This window comes from Thamnophis elegans, chromosome 7 (assembly GCF_009769535.1).
Source record: "Thamnophis elegans isolate rThaEle1 chromosome 7, rThaEle1.pri, whole genome shotgun sequence".
Classification (NCBI taxonomy): domain Eukaryota; kingdom Metazoa; phylum Chordata; class Lepidosauria; order Squamata; family Colubridae; genus Thamnophis; species Thamnophis elegans.
The window spans coordinates 15751471-15772342 of record NC_045547.1 but is presented as its reverse complement, the minus strand read 5'-3'; the positions used below and the strand labels follow the sequence as shown (position 1 = coordinate 15772342).

Below are 20872 nucleotides of genomic sequence, written 5' to 3'. Positions count from 1 at the left end.
ATATAAAAATAGAGTTTCTGGAGAGTTTTTAAATCATAGGTTTTCTTTTGCAAGGCAGGTGAGTTTAATATTCACCAATAACACAATAGCAATGCAACAGAGCTAAATAACAGTAATAATGCAACATGCTAAAATTGATTGTTATCCTTGGTTTGAATAGGCTTTTAAAAAAGTGTTTTAGCATGTTGCAAACAAATGTTGATTTGTTTATAGTTCACTGTGTTTTGTGAACCTGAAAAACAGTTAATTCAGTAACCAGGTGGATGTTGCCACAGGCTGCAAGGCTGAAGTACTTACTGATTATTATGTAGCAAATCCTTCAAGGGCATAATGTTCCACTATGTATTTAAGTTGTTTGGGGAAAAAGTGAAGACACATTAAATTGAGAAAAACTGAAGTCCATGCTCAGTTTAGCTTTGAACTCACTATCTATAGTCTTGTAATCAGGCTGAATTAACGCATACCAAATGCACACTAAATTTGCTAAACCTGTTAGAGTTAACTTCCCCCACCCCTCATTTTTGTGGTTGACTTGGTTTCTTAAGCAAATCCAGTTCGTTGGTTAATGTACCCAGAAAACGAGTAAATCTGTCGAGTTTGCTGGTTGGAGCATGCTGCATGAACACAGTGTGAGGCTTCAGATCATTGGGGATGGAGGCAAGCTTTAGACAAACCATTATGTGTTGCAAGATCATAATAATGGCCTACTTTGTAAGGATGAAGGAGAAAATAAATGCAAAGGGTTTGAACACTTGATGTATTATTCAAATAGTGCTGCCTCTGCTGAGATGGAAGGTATCAAGGCAATTAAGCTATTTTGTTCAAATCTCCTTGTAGTTTAAGGTCACTTTAGCCTAAGGAAGTTTCTGATGGGATAGGAAGCACATGCTCCCTTCTTAGCGTTCTTGTATTTTCCAGTTCTAATCCTGGAAAGGCACTGCAACCTCCTTCCTTTTCTTATCTTTTCTTTACCCAGATGCTAGCGTTGCTGCAGCAATATCGGGCTTGAATCACGTTTCAATATTATTATAATGCATTAGTATGTGGAGAAGATCTCTGACATCTATCAAAACATTCTGTTTACTCAAGATGCATTTAGTCTGACTTGGTTTTGTCAAAGCAGGAGTTGACAGGTTCCTTAAAAGTCTTCAATACTTACTCATATTCATCTAACATAGTTTAAAAAAACAGGTTCTTTTGTTGATCAAATAGTTGGCAGTTCAACCCGCAAGTACTGTGTGACAGGGTGAGCTCCCATTCCTGCCCCAGCTCCTGCCAACCTAGCAGTTCGAAACCTTGCAAATGTGAGTAGATAAATAGGTACCACTTCTGTGGGAAAATAACTGCGTTCCATGTGCCTCGGCGTATAGTCATGCCAGCCACATGACCTTGGAAGTGACTTCAGACAATGCTGGTTCAAGAAGGAGTTTTGCCCTTAACTTCATACCATTCTTCCTAACAATAGGAAGTAGTTCTAACAGTAGTCTAATGGCAAGCTCTGGGTCAATGAATGCCATGATAGGGTTGCACTCCAAACATTGATAAGCTATGACAAAGTATATGCAACGAGGACAAGGAAAAAAAGTGACGTATTTATTTGATGCTTCCATTTCAAATGATTAACACAGCTGATATACTTACCTCACATGTAATGAATATTTCTCTTTTTCTGCATTATGAAGAACAGGTGGCATTCAGAATTGTATGCCAGACTTTGCAGGAGTGTAAATGCGAGCAACCTTGGAAATACAGGTAGTGATTTCTTAGTCTGTTTTTTTTAATTTAGTCTTTCTCCTGATAAATAAGATCAAGAGCTATTCATTCATTCATTCATTCATCATTCATTCATTCATTCATTCATTCATTCATCCCTTCTTACCTGTTGGGAAATTTTGGAAACAAGTATGAATCCATTGTTATCAATAAGGTAGCAACTCAGTTTCTGCAGGAAGAAAAAGACAGATTCTTCAGAAAAAGGTTAAAGTTTGGGGAGAAGTTTTAGGTCAAGAATAGACCCCAAGAGCAGCCTTTCCATGTTGAGGGATGCATTCCTGTAAGAATAATCTGTTGGGTATGGGAAATACCAGGCAAGGATGAAACAAGCCATGGGGAGACCAGAATCAAAATAAGTGGGATTAAGCACTTTTTTTATGGAACCCCTTTTAACTTTCTCTCTCCTGAAGACTGCATAAAAGTAGACTAAGGCTTAACAATCTCATCTCTATTAGATGAGATCTTTGAAATCATGAAAGGCTCAGTTTCGATCTGGCAAGAGCAGCCTTTCAGTTGATCAACAGACTATAGATCAGGGAAAAGGAAAGGAAAGGGAAGTGAAAGGGAAGTGAAAGGGAAGTGAAAGTGGAAGGGAAGGGAAGGAAAGGAGAAAAATAGAAGGAAAGGAAAGCAAAGGGAAGGGGAAGGGGAAGGGGAAGGGGGAGGGAAAGGGGAAAGGGAAAGGGAAAGGGAAGGAAAGGAAAGGAAAGGAAAAGGAGAAAAACTAAAGGAAAGAGAAAGGAAAGAGAAAATGAAGGGGAAGGGGAAGGGAAAGTGAAGGGAAGGGAAGGAGAAAAATAGAAGGAAAGGAAAGAAAAAAGGGAAGGGAAAAGGGAAGGGGAAGGGAAAGGGGAAAGGGAAGGGGAAAAGGAAGGAAAGGAAAGGAAAAGGAGAAAAACTGAAGGAAAGGGAAAGTGAGGGGAAAGTGAAGGGAAAGTGAAGGGAAGGAGAAAAATAGAAGGAAAGGAAAGAAAAAAGGGAAGGGAAAAGGGAAGGGGAAGGGAAAGGGGAAAGGGAAAAGGAAGGAAAGGAAAAGAAGGAAAACTGAAGGAAAGGGAAAGGAAAGGGAAAGTGAAGGGAAACTGAAGGGAAGGAAAGAAGAAAAATAGAAGGAAAGGAAAGAAAAAAGGGAAGGGGAAGGAAAGGAAATGAGAAAAATAGAAGGAGAGGAAAGGAAAGGGAAGGGGAAAGGGAAAGGGAAGGGAAGGAAAGGAGAAAAATAGAAGGAAAGGAAAGGGGAAGGAAGGAGAAAAGATACGTTTTAGCCATTTTGGCTTTTACCCTAGCCATGCTGCTTTTCGCCACTCATACTTTGAGTTCATCCTAAGTTATACTAGAAGGAATGCAACATTTACTGAAAACAAACGTTCCTGCTGTCTTTACCTTTTTATGTCAATGAGGCAGACCTATGAAAAACTATTTATTTTCACTTGTTTATCAGATTTCTACATACCATCATCTGGAATGACTCTAAGCAGTCTACATTAAATTAATAGCATATATACACCAATGAAAAATACCAATTAAAAATAATACTTTAATTCTGCATAACGAAAACCATGGCTGGCCTAAGATTGGTCTCCGAAAATGCCTTGTCTTCTTGTGTATTTGGAAACCTCTAACAATAAGAGAGAATTTTATTTTGGGACAAAATAGAGAGCTGCTTCAGAGAATGCTCACTTTCTTGATTTATCCTGTTTCAACTCACAATCATTTGGCATTTTCAGCCTGCTATCCACCACCACCAGATTTGATCTGATTTTCAGGTAAAGCAGTCATGCAATGCTCTATAAATAACCATCTTTTGTTATCACCATCTCATTTGTAAAAACGTCATAAGAAAGACAACCAGTAAGTGAAGAGTGATGCTGGCTCTCCTCTTATGCTGGATTCAGGCATTCTATACAGCGTGAAAGTAAATTTGGCCCTGAACCACTGAATTACAGATATGAGCAAAACTGAAGACTGAACAACTTACGTCATCAAGGCAGTTCATTGGACACAAGCCTTCCACATTACTACACTGGTAAAAGAAGAGAAAGAGTTTAAATAGTTTCTTATTTTAAGATGCATTTTCGTGAGCTGAATTTTGTCTGGCTTTATGGAATATTCCTGTCTAATTCTAGTACTACTCATATTATTCAGGTAGATTAAAAAGAATTTCCTGATTATTTTAACCACTAGCAATAACAGTAAACATCAGCAATATTGACCATGAATCTGGTATTTAAATATTTGTTTATTTAGAGATACAAGTAATATGCAAAATATTTATGGAAAAGACTGAGTTACAATTGAAATGCTGATGCTTTTACTTATAAAAAAACCCTTCCCTTATGAGATAATTCTGTAATAGCTGACAAATCTTTGAGTAAATATTTCATAATATTGTATTTACCTGATAAGAAAGTAAGGTTTCTACCCGAAACTATAATCTGTGACTCAGATCATCCTAGACTGGCTAAAAGTAATGTTGAAAACAAGCAAAGGGATACAAGTACAAATGCTGCTCAAATCCCTGCTGAAAAGCTCTGAAGACCTGGGATTACAGGTAGTCCTTGATTTACAACCATTTGTTTAGCAACTATTCAAAGTTACAATGGCAATGAAAAAATAGCAATAGCACTTAGACTTACATACACTCCACAGTGCTATTACAGCCCTTTCTAAGTGGTTTACAGAGTCAGCCTATTGCCCCCAACAATCTGGGTCCTCATTTTACCCACCTCGGAAGGATGGAAGGCTGAGTCAATCTCGAGCCAGTGAGAATCGAACTGCCGAACAGCTGGCAGTCAGCAGCAGTAGCCTGCAATACTTCACTCTAACCACTGTGTCACCCCGGCTCATCAAAAAGTGCCTTATGACTGGTTTTTGCACTGATGATCATCACAACATTCCCATGGTCATGTGATAGTATTGGCTTCTTGGCAGCCAGCACATTTATTTACAACAGCTGCAGTGTCTCAAAGTCATGTGATCATCATTTGCAGCCTCCCCAGCTGGCTTCCAACAAGCAAAGTCAATGGGGGAAGTTGGATCCGCTTGTTTAATGACTGCATGATTCACTTAACCACTCCAGTGATTCCCTTAGCAACCATGGCAAAAGAGGTCATAAAATTGAGGGTGACTCACTGAACTACCAACTTGCTTTGCGAAGGAAATGTTGATCCCAATTATGGTTGTAAGTTGAGGGTTACCTATACTGTACTTACAAGGGGATACTTACCTGGAGACTTTTATCTTTTTTGGTATTATCTCTCCTTTCCTTCTTTCTTTCTCTCCTCAATTAACTTTTCCTTTTTTCTACATCTCCACCCAGTTCTGTTCCCCCATCTTCTCTCTCTTTCCATTGCAGCTACAGATTCATCTCACCCTATTTTTATCCTATTTTTGTGTCTGTGTTTAGCTGTTCAAACAGGCTGCCCTGGATATTAGTGCTCAAGCTGACATAGCAACACTTGCTAATATCAAGTCCTTAAAGGGATTGGCCAAGAATAAAAAGACTTTCCACCTAGAAAAATACCCAACAGTGGGCATAACAAAAAGCCCGAGAGTAGCCTTAATCAGAGAAACATTAGAGCTGGAATCTATGATAAAATGAGGATTCCACCAAGCACCATATTTAGAAAAGAAAAGAAATATCTATAAGGTGTTCCACATATAGAAGACACTGCATATGTTCTCTGATTGCCAGCTATATGCCTTAGCCAGGATACAGCATTCAGAGTCACTAATTGGCAGGACAGCTTATAAAAATCCGATCAATAGACTATCTTCCTTCATTTAAAGTACAAATACATGGACAGCCAGAAAGGCTGCCAAGTTTATAGTTAAAGCCATTCTACCACAAACTTCCTACCAAGATCAGTTTGGGATCAATTGCTAAGATCCCACAGATTAGGCCTCCTCCGAATTCCATCCGCCGGCCAGTGCCGACTGGCGACTACCCGGAGGAGAGCCTTCTCTGTGGCTGCTCTGACCCTCTGGAACGAACTCCCCATGGAGATTCGAACCCTCCAGGCCTTCCGCAAAGCCGTTAAAACCTGGCTGTTCCGACAGACCTGGGGCTAAAGAGCTGTTGCCCCCGTCTCGAATGGTATGACTGTTGTGTGTTTTTAAATTATGTATTGTTATGTTTCGTCTTTTATTTTTTGTCTGTACCCCCCTTCCCTGATTTGAATTGTGAGCCGCCCTGAGTCCCCTTCGGGGGAAAAGGGCGGCATATAAATATAATCAAATCAAATCAAATCTAAGGAGATGATCTTGGAGTATTTTACTGAACACAAATATGTTGCATTGATTTTACTCTGTTTCACTATACTGATGTTATGATCTGAGATGATTGATTGACTAATTAGTAGAAGACAACTACTTGCATATTGTTGCATGATCACATCCAGGGAGTCACTATGAGCAGAGTTTAATTTCTAGGAGACATTACTTACTTTGTGTTTTACAATAGCAACAACATGATCACGGAATTTCAGACTTAGAAGGGGCTATAGGTAAAGGTAAAGGTTCCCCTAGCACATATGTACTAGTCGTTGACTCTAGGGGCCAGTGCTGACTCTAGGGGGTAGTGCTCATCTTTGTTTTAAAGCCAAAGAGCCAGTGCTGTCCGAAGACGTCTCCGTGGTCATGTGGCCGGTATGACTAAATGCCGAAGGCGCACGGAACGCTGTTACCTTCCCTCCAAAGGTGGTCCCTATTTTTCTACTTGCATTTTTAAATGCTTTCGAACTGCTAGGTTGGCAGAAGCTGCGACAAGTAGCGGGAGCTCACTCCATTATGCGGCACTAGGGATTCGAACCGCTGAACAGCCGACCTTTCTGATCGATAAGCTCAGTGTCTTAGTCACTGAGCCACCTTGCAGTGGGCAGGAAAGACAATTAAACCATCCACGAGAGGTGGCTATCAAGATTCTTCTTAAAAACTGCCAGAGATGATAAGCCCACAATCTCCACAGATTAATGATGACGACGATGGTCTTGATGATAGTGACGGTAATGGCGATGATGATTCACAGAAGGCAAGTAATATCAAAGTGGATGAAAAATATATGTTTAAAAAGCTATTTGGCAATCTTTGTAAAACTAGGGACACTATAAGAGGCTTCTGGGAGGTTTGGGGGAGAAGTAAAAATCCCATTTTTATCTTTATATATTGAGGTGGCTTTTAAAAAGTGAGGTTTCCTCCATTCAATTCAATGTCATCTCTGGGAGAGATAATGTAAAATGAATTTGTTTGATACAAACATTTATTTGTTTGTGTGGGTAAGCCAAGCTGTAAAGTTGGCCATAAAATCTTCTAATTGCTTCCATATTATGAAATGCATCAAGAAGCTATGAGGACTAAAATTGAGATGTAGATGCAAATCAGCTTTCAGAGTGAACATCCCGTCCCCCTGATTAACAAACAGGAATGCAAATATTTCCTAAAGACAAAAGCTGATTGGGACAATCATATTCTCCTAGCCTGTTTACCATTTCAGTATTCGTCTGCAAAATAATTAAAATGTATGGCTGGCTGCAGAAAATGCAATAAATATTCCTTAATGGATATTCATGTGTACAAATTAGTCTGTCTTTCATATAAAGTTTAAAGTAAAGGTAAAGATTCCCCTTGTTCAAATGTGCTAGTCGATCCAGACTCTAGGGGGCGGTACTCATCTCTGTTTCAAAGCCAAAGAGCCAGCGCTGTCTGAAGACGTCTCCATGATCATGCGGCCGGCATGACTAAATACTGAAGGTGCATGGAACACTGTTGCCTTCCCACCAAAGGTGGTCCCTATTTTTTTTCTTGAATTCAAATTGCTAGGTTGGCAGAAGCTGGGACATGTAACAGGAGCTCACTCTGTTACGTGGCGCTAGGTTTTGAGCCGCTGAACTGCCGACCTTTCTGATCGACAAGCTCAGCGTCTTAGCCACTGAGCCACCACATCCCTTATAAAGTTGTTTTCCTTAATATATTTAAGATGAGTTGTGTCTACTACATCAAAGCATGCCCAGGACATGTAAAATCTGGAAAGCAAGCACTTGGCTTTCAGAAGCTGCTTATTGGTGATGCTCAAGTACTCTGGGTTACTATGGGTTTTAAGATTTTAAATATGTTTAGCTTCTGTGGGGGGAGGATTTATTGCACACTAAACATCCCTGAAGTAGAGGAGATGGCATTGCGGTGGAGACCGATAGCCAGATGGCATATTCAGGCAGGCGCTGTCTTTCCAGACAAGGAGAGAAAATATTCAATTCAAAAACAGGTTTTTGTGGTCAGCTCAGGAGCTGAGTGGCTGGGAGTCAAGCAATTTGAATCAAGTTCACAGCCATGATGCAGGCTCGATGGACACAAGGTTCTCAAAAGCCTCACTTTCTTATCCACTTTCAGATGTAATCGATTTACAGCTAAGGAGAGATTTTTCTGAGTGGCAGGATAAAGGTAATCCACTTAGTGAGTCAATATTCTTTGTGGATTAAAAAGAAGGAGGGGGGGAAGGATTTTAAAGATTTAAAAACTTTGAACAAAAAGCTTAACAAGAAATAGATGTAAGAAAGTTTACAACTTATAAAGGAGACAGGTGTGTGTGTGTGTGTGTGTGTGCATGTGTGTGTGTAAAACTGCTTTTAAATTAATTGGAATTAAAATAGACAAGCAAACCAGACCTTCTTGGGAATGTTTTTAATTGCTATTAAGAGTTCAGACAATTGGTGATTTTTTTAAAAAGATAAAAATTGTAAAGGCTACATTAACAGAATCTTGCAAGTCTGAAAATATAAGCCTCCCGCTGTCTCTTTTTATAGCCTGATAAATTAGGAAGCATCTTATCTGAGTTTCTTTCTCTGGCCATTAAGCAGCTGTGGGTTCCCCCTCTCCTTTTGTCTGATCATTCCCTAGGCAGCATCTCTCCCCCTGTCCCAGTAATTCAAACATGCCATTACAGCTTCATATTTAAATTGTGCAATGCATAACTATCCCACATTTGCAAAGATAGTTATACAAAGCTGAGTTCAGTTGCCCGAGTTTTAGATTTGTTAAGCAGCTTTTTGTAATCTTCGCAGTCAGATTCCTATTGGGGTTGATACTTTAAGACTTCTTTTTTCTTCACAGAATTTGTAGAGTGTTTGGCTAGATTATTTCATATATATTTGAGATTTAATCAGTTTTAAATCTGTTTCTATTGTGCCAGTTCCCAGTCTTTAGCAACTTAATCTGATTTGTCTGTAATATTTGGGTATACAAAGAAGAACATTCAAACTCCACATCTTGCCCACAAAGGACAAAACAATAATCAAAGCTTAGTGATGCACATAATCCATAGGTACTCTGGAATATTTTGGTCTTTAAATCTTTGTACTTACATCTGTGTCATTGGGCTGCAAGGTAGTAAACAGAAGCAACATGAAACAGAAAGAGAAAAAAAGACCATTAGTCACTCCTTACTTATCCACTGTTAAGTAACACAGAGCGAAAGAAAGCATCCTATACAAATTTTTGTGGATTCTGAGAACAGAAATATGAGCAAAAGTTGAAATTTACCTTTATTTTCTCTTAAAATATACCACTTCCCAAGGTGTCAGTATCAGGTTCCAAAATTGCAGTTGTCCCATTCTCTGTGTTGAGGAATGGCCTTCTAAATTGTACATTTTTAATATGAGAAAATCCCTATTAAATGTACATGGCTTATCAAATTAATTAATAATGGATTAGATTAATCCATTAATTAATTTGGTTTTAATTACATTCAAATGGAATCAAATCAGATAGAGATGAGAGAGAGAGAGAGAGAGAGAGAGAGGGAGAGAGAGAGAGGGGAGAGAGATTTGCTCTGGGCTGACACATCCTTTGGAATCATCTACAATGATGCGTAAAAAAAACGAGGGCAGAACTTCAATCATACTACCATCCTGCCTTTTTTAGCCTTTTCCCACAGGTGCTGTTGATTGTGGTTATCGAAAGAACAGTGAAATCAGTACATCCTTCACTAATGAAAATCTCTGCCATCAAAGATAAACAAGATGTTGGGGCCCTAAGAATCATTGGCAGTGAGGCTAGAAGTGGCGGGGAGGGGCGAGTAGAGGCTGGTGAGGTGCCCCTCAATGTGAGTGACATCGAGTTGGCCACGTCCACCCAGTCACATGACCGCCTAGCCACGCCCACCCAACCGGTCAATAGGAATTAAAATTATGAATGTAGTGGTCCCTGAGGTCTGAAAGTTGGTGACCCCTGACCTAGAGTAATCCACCACATTGTGTGATACTATACTTTTGATAGAAAAATGATTAAATAAATCACCGCTGAATGCACAGAGCACCAGATTCTCTCCAAAGAGTTATTTGCATCAATTTGTAAGGCAAGGAAGAATGACAATCCTAATTAAGAAAGATGTGCAAGGGGCACGTACAACATTCTGGATGAAATCAAAGTGGCTTTTGGATAACTGAACCGGTAGATATGATTTCCCCATTTCAGAGTTTCAGCTGCAGTGGATTTAATGCCAAGCCGGGCTTTGGATTGTTAATGTTCTCAGAACAGATTGACAGCAGATGCAGCATTAAAGTTGTCAAGGGATTACCAAAATGTGCAATTTAAAAACTAATCTCTTGCTCAAATCTGTTTAATACAGATTTCCTAAGGACTCATGTGCGAATTTGGTATGGGAAATGCCACTTGGTCCAGCCCTATCAATAGGGTTCGTTTATCTAGAAATGGGGTAGTGATCCTCTATTTTACTCTTTATCTTGATTAAAACCAGCGGTGGGCTGCTACGGGTTTGGCTAGGTTCGGGAGAACCTGTAGCTAACATTATGGCCGGTTTGGGGAACCTCCAAATCCCACCCCTGGCTGGCCCCACCCTCCCACCCTGCCTCTCCCAGAAGTCTCCACGTGGCCCATTTTGGATGCGAGGTAAGTGCAGCGCTCCTGCGGAGGCTCGGGGAGGAGAAAATAGGCCTCCTGGAAGTTCCAGAAGGCTGGAAATGGGGCCGTTTTTTCTGGGGGAGGCAGGTTTCGCCCTCCCAGAAGCTCGAGGAAAGCCTCTGGAGCCTGGGGAAGGCAAAAATGCCCCCCTGCCCGCTGTCATGCAGGAAGCTGATTACATGCAGGTTACACCCACCCTGGCCAGAGCCACCCAGCGACCGGGCAGAGGACCCGTCGTTGAAATTTTTGAAGCCCACCCCTGATAAAACATTGATAGGCTTACTTGCTGTGTGGCTTCCCATAATTTCTGCTGGAGCCATTCCAATTTAAGTTGCACCCCCACCGCTATGGGGAAAACAGAAAAAAAGGAAAGAAAAAAAGAGGGAAGGATTAGAAAAAAAAGATGTATTATAGGAGCGAAACTGACATTTTCCTCAGAGATCCTGGAGGAAGTCACACCTCTTCTAAGTGCAAGTAACAGGTAAATGCTGAATCAGATCAGAAAGTGAGAGTCAGGGGTTTAACGAGGGGAATGGAACCGGATCTATCAGCTGCTGTACTGAAATTCTGACACCTAACTCCCACTAAACACAATCAAGATAAAACAGCCTGCCAAAATACCTTCCTCCTTTAATTGATGCATAGACAATTATATAAGCCATTTCTTGCAGTTACAGTTCATTAAAGGGACACAGTCAGCATCTTACCCTAAAGATGGAAGAAAGCTGTTAACTTGGCTTAAAATTGTACATTTTTTTGTCCCACTGTTTCATTAAATCTGCAAGATTGTTTTTTAATTAACTAATTAACTAGTCAATTTAGTTGATTGATTCAGTCATACTCTTGTTTTGGGTAATAAACTATTGCTTATATGCATCAAAAGGGTAGCTCAGTGGCTAAGAAGATGAGCTTGTTGATCGAAAGGTCAGCAGTTCAGCGGTTTGAATCCCTAGTGCCGCATAATGGAGTGAGCTCCCGTTACTTGTCTCAGCTTCTGCCAACCTAGCCGTTCGAAAGCATGTAAAAATGCAAGTAGAGAAATAGGGACCCCCTTTGGTGGGAAGATAACAGCGTTCTGTGCGCCTTTGGCGTTGAGTCATGCCGGCCACATGACCACAGAGATGTCTTTGGCCGCTCTGGCTCTTCGGCTTAGAAACAGAGATGAGCACCGTCCCCTAGAGCCGGGAACAACTAGCGCATATGTGCAAGGGGAACCTTTACATATATGCAGTGTACTCTAGCTGGCTTTGCTGTTAAAAATCTCTAGAATGGCTTCTATTCCATCAGTAGAAACAAGGTAGCCTGTCTTTGCCTTTGCATGATAAGGCATGACTGGGGTAAAAAATAATTGCATGATTAAAGCCATGCCCACTTACATGACATTGCGCATAACACATGGATGGGGTTCTGACTGCATGATTAGTTTGGCCCTACTTTAGATGGGCAGCAAAACATCCCAAGGCAACAAAAAAATAAGTTCAGTTGCCATGGCTCAACTTAGAGACAGTTCTGCCTGCGAATCTTTATTGACTAAAAGGAATGAAGTTAAGCAGTAATTTTGGCAATCATCGGCAGGAATGGACACAATTTAAGGAGAGGGAAAGTCAAGTATTTCTGTCAGCAGGACAAATGGAATTGCCTTATTACATACTTCTGCCAGGTTGAGCTTTGGTTTTAAGGGAAGACTTTTACAATTCATTCATTTTAAAAGCATGGTATTCTCAAAGTGACAATGATGGAAAAAAGGGCACTGGACTGGCTTTGTTGCATCAATTTACATAGATTGGTATAAATATATTGTTGTGCCTTCATCTTTGCAATGTTTTCCAGAGGAGGGATTAATGTGAAATGTCTTAAATAAACAAATGCTTGAAATGTCTTAAATAAGTAAAATGAAATCTTCCTGTTTTTCATTCTTTGCATTCTATGAAAGGCGTACGTAAATCCAACTAAGAAGGGTGTTAGAAAGTTGCCATGATGTTCTGGAAACCAGAAAGTTGTCACAATGTCATTAGACAAGTCCCATCCTTGTGATGCCACATGCACAATACCTGAAAAGCTTGCATTATAACATGTGTTTTGTCACTTGCCTATCCCAAAGATACTTGCTGTCAGAACAGTTATTGCAAAAATTAAGATTGTGATGTACGTAGTTAAAGTCTCTCTCTCTCTCTCTCTCTCTCTCTCTCTCTCTCTCTGTGTGTGTGTATTTGTGTGTGTGTGTGTGTGTGTGTGTTTGTGTGTTCCAGCATTGGAATGCCTTGAGCAATTTCAACCAAACTTGGTACACAGATGACTTACCCTCTGGGGGAAAAAATACTGTGGGGGTAAGACACCCCTAACACCACGCGGTGTGTGTGTTCTGTTAAGATATAACCTGTTGTGCTTTAAAATGGCTTCTACTGTACAGTGGAGTTGCCATGGTAACAGTACTCCACAGTACTCCACAAGAGGGCTCCCTCTGGTAAGGGAGAAAATCCAACATTAGAAATTATGTTTGGTCTGGACCAGAGGTGGGTTGCTTCCAATTCAGCCCAGTTCAGGCGAACCCGTAATGGCAGCGGCGGGAGGCTCCGCCCACCTGCCTGGACGCATGCACAGAAGCATCGCGTGCATGAAAGAATGGAAATCCATCACTGGTCCGGACATTTCCCCCCTAAAAATAAATACCTGAGCAATGCCAAATTATCAGCTAGTGAAAAATAAAATAGGAAGATATCGGGGAAGAAAAGACAGAGGGACGTGAGAACCTATTATAGAGCTAATTTGGGGCCTGCCATATTCTCGCATTACAGTTCTTACTCGGATATCAGGCCCACATCTGCCATTGTTGGATTAAAAACCTTGTGAGCATGCATTTTTGGGATGAGTATAGACCTGTGTAATTTCCTGTCTGAGCCTTGAATTAATATAAAATGAAAAGGACGCACCCTTCTGTTCAAGCTGCATTTCTGCATCACTGAAAGAAACACATTGTCAGCGATAACTATGCACTTGGGTCCTAAAAGCTATTTAGACAGCTTTTAAATAATACAAAAAAGAGTAATGTGGTTTGAAAATTTATACTGCATGCTCACACTCACGCAGACACGCACACATGTGAGCGCAATTGCTTTAAAGAGTTATGCACAAGTGTGGCATTTGCACCCAATGAGCCCTGAAGCATTTTTCTGAGACAATGCATAGTAATGAACTGTGCACTTAAGCCAAAGATTTTAAAAGATCCATTGGTTTACCGGGCAAATGAAGGCTGTGAATTTAATCCATATTTTGTTTTGCCTATTTATTTGCTACCTTAAAAAAAAGGGCTGGATAAAAACCTGAATAATAGGAAATCAATAAAAGACTTCTTGCAGCATATAGTCTCGAGTGGTTAAGGCACCAGGCAGCAAACTGGGAGATGGTGAGTTCTAGTCCTGCCTTAGGCATGAGAACTTGTTAGGTGACTTTGGGCCTTTCTCTAGGATGAGGGGTGGTATTCACTTACATTCCCTACTGATTTGCAAATGTGAGCGTGTGCATCTGCGTCCACATTTGCACCCCGTCCGCGCGTGCGCTTTTAAAATAAATATTTTTCCCCCCTTTATAAACCTTGATGGGCCCAGGGATTTATTTACTGTTCAATTTATATTCCGATTTTTTGTTTTTTGTTCAGGAGCTCAGGCTTACATGCATGGCTCTAAATTCTCCCAGTAATCCGGTGAAGTAGGCTGGCCAAAGAGCAAGTCACTGGCTCAGACTTACCCAACGCCCCGTTATCAAAAGATGTTCCCAAATTGCACAGATAACTTTGTTCTCTTTGATGGTGTTCAGAATAAGTCATCTGCCCATCATTTCATTCCCCCCCCCCTGTTTCCTTTAAGGCGCATTTTTTAGGGCCATGATGGCGAACCTATGGCACGCATGCCACAGGTGGCATGCAGCGCCCTCTCTGTGGGCATGCGAGCTGTCGTCCTAGTTCAGCTTTGCCGTGCACGCATGCGTGCCTCCTGCCAGCCAGTTAGTCTTTGGGCTTCTGCCGTGCATGTGGGGGTGCGTGTGTGGGGATGTGCAGGAGTGGCAGGGCTCAAGCAGGGGCCTCCATACAGGCATGCACATGGGGCATATTGCTTGCGGGGAGCACATGCCCTTGTGGGGAGAGTGTGCGCATGTGCGGGGGCCACACGCACATTGCATTTGGGGGGTTCAGGTGTGCACTTTGGGCATTCGGTCCAGAAAAGGTTAGCCATCACTGTTTTAAGGCAATGGAGGAAGCTTAGGGCAATAAAGAACTTAAGACACTGCAAGTTGACAAACAACAGCAAAGTGTGTGTGTGTGTGTGTGTGTGCGCGCGCGCGCGCGCGCATATCCTTACGGGGCTAGCTGATGAGAGCTAAATAGCTTGAAATAGATCTATACTAGTCTCCCTTTATTTATTTATCAGCACAAATACTACACAAATGTAACAAAGGCAACAGTAAAATATTGGGCTTTCTGTCTGGATAGTCTCTTGTGACGAGCCGATGGACAGAGAATGGAAGCAGTTAGCTTCCTCCCATAATTGGGGCATACCAGGGGTTGTGACTTTATATATATATATATATATATATATATATATATATATATATATATATATATATATATATATATATATATATATATATATATATATATATATATATAAAAAAACTCTGAACACTTAGAAAACACACTGTTCAATATAGAAATGGATGGTTATATAATTGATATCATAATGGAAGACGGTATACTTTTCAATAACAATTGATATTATCACATATATGTTTATGATGTTTGTATTTTAACACTTTGGACACCTAGAAAACAAACTGTTCAGTATAGAAATGGCAATGGAATTTGTGATACAAAAACAATAAAAATATTATTTAAAAAAACCAGCAAAGTAATAGGACAGAGAGAATGAAGGGAGAGTTGTTAAAAATAATGTTTGCAAGATTTAGCTTTTAGAAGTAGTCACAGAGAGTCCAGAGAGAAAGAAGGGAGATTTATTTAAAATACAAAATCTGTAAAAAAAAAAAAAAAAGAAGAAGAAGAAGAAGAAGAAGAAGAAGAAGAAGAAGAAGAAGAAGAAGATGATGATTCTCCACTATATAGGAATCTAGAGATAACAGAATAACAGAGTTGGAAGGGACCTTGGAGGTCTTCTAGTCCAACCCCCTGCTCAAGCAGGGAACTCTATACCATTTCAGACAAATGGTTATCCAGCCTCTTCTTAAAAAATTCCAGTGTTGGAGCATTCATAGCTTCTGGAGGCAAGTTGTCCCAATTGTTCTAATTGCTGGAAATTAAGGTGGCAGAATAACTGCAAAGGAGTCTGATATGTCATTCACATTTTCTATAAAATACAGTTTCGGCTCTTCACTGAATTTTAGGGTAACACCTAAAAGGAGGAATGAAATGTAGCTTAAAGCTCACCGTTGAGGGTTATATTAAAGTACCCATGAATGCACCATCGCCGTGGCTGGTCTCTGGCTCATCGCTTTCTTTCAACAACTGCCCTGCAGAATTTACACCCAAAATGTAACCATCTTTCCACACAACCTTCACTTGCTCTTTCTCCCTTTCCCCAGGAGATCCGGCCTCTTTAGACAGGCCCCAGGAGCAGAGGCCTCGGATGACTCTTGAGCTGGATCCCTGCGACCCCAAACTGGCTGGGAAACAGGGTCACGGGCCTCAATTTTTCCCAGGGGTGATGTTGGTGTTGCTTGGCTGGTTGTTCCCTGTGCAGATGTCAAAGGCTTTCTCTTCAATTCCTCTGCAGACCCTCCTGGCTTTTTTCTCTCAAGTCAAGCAGGAAAAAAGAGCAAAGCAGGAAAAAGAGCTGTGGGTCTCCGGGTGGACCTGCTTTGGGCAGAGGCTGAGCGCCCAAAGGTTACCCTGCTTTGAATGACGGGGGTTATGGGAAGTAAGGAAGGAAGGAAGGAATAAGGAGGGAGAGAGGTTAGGAAGAAGGGAGGGAGGAAAGAAAGAAAGAAAAAAAGAGGGAGGGAGGTGAGGAAGGAAGGAAGGAGGAAGGAAGGAAAGAAAGAAGGAATGTAGGAAGGAAGGAAGGAGGAAGAGAGGTTAGGAAGGAGGGAGGGAAGTTAAGAAGGAGGTAGGGATCTTAGGAAGGAAGGAGGGAGGGAGAGAGGAAAGAAAGAAAGAGGTAGATAGTTTAGGAAGGATAGAAGGAGAAAGGAAGGAGGGAGGGAGGAAAGAAAGAAAGAGGGAGGTAGGTTAGGAAGGAAGGAAGGGAGGAAGGAAGGAAAGAAAGAGATTGAGAGAGAGTGTAGGAAGGAAGGAAGAAGGAGGGAGAGAGGTTATGAAGAGGGAGGGATGTTAGAAAGGAAGGAGGGAGGGAGGGAGGAAGGAAGGAAGGAAAGAAAGAAGGAATGTAGGAAGGAAGGAAGGAGGAAGAGAGGTTAGGAAGGAGGGAGGGAAGTTAAGAAGGAGGTAGGGATCTTAGGAAGGAAGGAGGGAGGGAGAGAGGAAAGAAAGAAAGAGGCAGATGGTTTAGGAAGGATAGAAGGAGAAAGGAAGGAAGGAGGGAGGGAGGAAAGAAAGAGAGAGGGAGGGAGGTTAGGAAGGAAGGAAGGAAGGAGGGAGGGAGGAAGGAAGGAAAGAAAGAGATAGAGAGAGAGTGTAGGAAGGAAGGAAGAAGGAGGGAGAGAGGTTATGAAGCGGGAGGGATGTTAGAAAGGAAGGAGGGAGGGAGGGAGGAAGGAAGGAAGGAAGGAAGGAAAGGAATTCCAGCCACGCAAAAGCACCTGCTGAAGGGGCGGGAAGGGAGAGAACGGGGGCCCCCTTCGGAGTCCTGGACCCGGCCTGGACTTTGAGGCTGGGGAGGGAGGGAAAGTGGAGCCTGCCCGCACCTCTGAGTCAGTCCCTTCGCACTGGGAATGTGTGTGTGTGAGTGCGCGCGCGCGCGTGTGTGCTGCGTGTGCATTGCTGTCATCGCCGATGTACCCCCCCAGCTGTCACTCCACCCGCTCGGTCTCTCCTTGCCTCCCCTCCCTCCTCCTCCTCCTCCTGCCCACTTGGCGCTTTGGCGACCGCTCCGCGCGTCGTCCCCAGCCTTTCCCGCGCGGGCTCCCCGGCCGCGCTTCCACCGCTTCCGGAGCCACGCGGGGCTAAAAGGGGGCTGATGCCGAGCGGTGCCCCGCCAGCCTTACGCTCCCTGGCCCTGGAAACTGGGGCTAGCCAGGCAGGGGGGCTCCGGGCGACCCCGAGCAGCGCCCGTCCCAGGCCGAGGAGACCGGTAAGTGGCGGGGCTTGGCTCGGTGGGAGGGGGTCCCCGGCTTTCCCAGGAGGCTTCCCTCCGCTGGCCGTCCACAGGGAAGCGTCGCTCCCTCGGGACCCCGAGAGAAGGTGCGGGGGCGCCCCGGTTGGCGGCGAGTGGCCGGCGAAGGGCCACTCTAGGGCGGACATTTGGGATCGAGCCAGATCCGGGGAAGCGGACGGGGGACGCGGTACCTGCCAGCTCTGGAAGAGCCGGCGCTGCCCTTGTTTCTGCAGTCCCGGGCGGGCTGGGTCTGATCCTGGCGGACGTCCCTTTCTCAAGACCGCCGGGTCTTCCTCGGTGCCCAACAAGGAGCCGTTTCGCCCGGGAAAGTGCCAGACATGGAGGCTGCGAAGGGAGAGAGGAGCCAGCGGGCAGGCTGGCTGGGGACCGTTTGGTAGCTGAGGAGAGAGGGAGAGATAAAGAGATACAGAGATAGATAGATAGATAGAGAGAGAGAGAGAGAGAGAGAGAGAGAGAGAGAGAGAGAGAGAGAGGAGAGAGAGAAGAAGAGCTACTTGAATGAGAGGAGGATGACGATGACGAAGATGTTGGAGGGGAGGGTGGAGAAGGAGCCTGTTTGTTGGCCAAAGGCTCCTCCGTTGAAAGTTTTGATCCCAGAAAAGAGGTTTTTTTTTTTCACACGAGAAGCTGCTTTCTCGCCCATCTACTTTTTCCCGGATTTCTTTTCCGTTATTGCATCCCCGGCGAACACGAGAGCCCTGAGATGCGGTACCACAAAAGGGAGCCAAAATAGTTATCTAAATGCGTGTTTGTGTGGGGGGAGGGAGGGGGAAGGGGGGGGGTTCATGCGCACACACGCGCACGCACGCGCGCACACAACTCGTGCCTGCTACCCAGGGGCCAGCCCTTGAGATCAGCCAGTCTTTGTGAAGGAGACATCTGGTGAAGAAAGCAGGAAGAGAAAAGGGCACAGGTTGTCCTTTCTCATTTTGGTTACTTAGGAATGATTTGCCCAGAAGGTGACAAAAGGGAGTTTTGACTCCAGCACTTTTTACAGATTTGTACTATATCTGCCTGCTTTGTGTGTGTGTGTGTGTGTGTTGTTGGCGCTTGTGTCAGGGTGCCTTTCTGTCTGTTAAAACACAGCGCGTGGGCACCAAGCACACACTTCCCCCAACAAGGACCGGGCACACAACATTCATTTGCTCGCCTGCTTTTCTTCAGCATGATCAATGTTTTAAATGAAAACCCAAGCCAAAGTTACAATTGGTCCAATACTCGGCTAAGCGCCTCCCTCCTCCTTGAGATTTGGAAAATGTTGGCTTGATAGTGCAGTTGTGCTCCTGATAGAGCCACTGGGGGCAAGACTGATGCTGCTGCTCTCAATTATGGCATGCTGCTCCTTTTCAGGCAGGGGGCCAGATCAGGCCTGTGGGGTGCTTAGGTCTGGAAACAGCGAAGGATTCTCCAGAGCTCCATTTTTGCTGGAAGAAGTTTGCAGGAGGCCGTCGCAGCCGAAAATGAAGCTCGGGAGTCCATTTTCACTAGCAGAGTGCTCGGGCCCCCAACATGTGTGATATCGAGCTGGTCACGTCCACTGTGGCCATGCCCACCAAGGCCCCCTGAGGTCAAACACAACCCTGAGGTGGCTCTCAATGAACTTGAGTTTGACACCCCTGTTTTAAGGCATTTCTTCCATGGCCCAACTAAGGTGCTGTCCACCAATCCTTGACCTGGATGAAACATGTTTACCAGCAATACATTTGCTGTCCCCATTGGGAATCCCTCTCTTTCATGGGCTTGATGCTGGCGAATAGTGCTCTCCTCACTTAACTGCTTTCTGGGTATGTAAAAGGAAAGATTTGGGAGATTCATTCAGCTTTGTATCCCTCGCCTCTTCTGCAAGATCCCCAGCTGAGTCTTCTTAAGTTAGGATGGGGATGGAGGTGAGATGGATTTCAACAAATGGCTAAACCAGGTAATTTAGCTATATGTCAACATTTGCTCAGGTATTCCAGGGGAAAAAAACCCCTAAAACTCAAGTTCAAAAGCACTGGGTATGTCTAGTTTAATGAAAAGAAGGACTAGGGGAGACATGATAGCAGTCTTCCAATATCTCAGGGGTTGCCACAAAGAAGAGGGAGTCAAGCTATTCTCCAAAGCAACTGAGGGCAGAAGAAGAAGCAATGGGTGGAAACTAGTCAAGGAGAGAAGCAACTTAGAACGAAGGAGGAATTTCCTGACTGTTAGAACAATTAATCAGTGGAACAGCTTGCCTCCAGAAGTTGTGAATGCTCCAACACTGGGAGTTTTTAAGAAGATATTGGATAACCATTTGTCTTAAATGGCGTAGGGTTTCCTGCCTAAGCAGGGGGTTGGACTAGAAGACCCCCAAGGTCCCTTCCTTCTCTTCTCTTCTATGCAGTGTGAATCACAGCTGACGGGCATGGAGTGGTTTGCCCTGTGAAACAGGAGAAAGAGGGAGGGGGGAGAGAGAGGGTGGGGAAAGAGAGAGAGAGAGAGAGAGAGAGAGAGAGAGAGAGAGAGAGAGAGAGAGAGAGAGAGAACTGGTTCCCTCTCCCCAATTTTATCAAGCAAATCCCTGCCATCACAGCTTATCAAATCCAGACAATCTCATTAGGATGTGGCAGAATTAAGAGTAGCCAAGAATGTTCATGCCACAGTTAAGTGCAAGTGGGGAAGGGCTATATCTAAGAGTATTGTTTGCAAGTGCACCAAATTATTATTTTTGATTGTTTGGTCTAAAGATGCTACCCATTCATCATTTTTTTCTACCTCTACTGGGTAATAGCTTAAGCACTATGCAGCATCCAAGTAATATGGTAAGAGGTATCTGGAAATCAAATTTGAACATGGAACGGTGTGTGATGACAAAACTAGATGAAAACATATAGTTTATTCTGACACGATTGGAAGAAGGAAAT

At 43.2% G+C, this 20872-nt stretch overlaps 1 protein-coding gene across 1 annotated transcript in view; it reads right to left on the bottom strand.

The window, feature by feature from the left end:
- The window catches only part of CACNA2D4 (calcium voltage-gated channel auxiliary subunit alpha2delta 4), a 193287-nt gene that overhangs the window by 23546 nt on the left and 148869 nt on the right, over nt 1-20872 (bottom strand). Inside the window, exons 28-31 of the mRNA XM_032221653.1 lie at nt 10970-11031; nt 9129-9143; nt 3752-3796; nt 1880-1942 (exon numbers count right to left, since the gene is read on the bottom strand). Coding sequence (XP_032077544.1) covers nt 1880-1942; nt 3752-3796; nt 9129-9143; nt 10970-11031 — 185 coding nt within the window. The remainder of the gene's footprint in view (nt 1-1879; nt 1943-3751; nt 3797-9128; nt 9144-10969; nt 11032-20872) is intronic.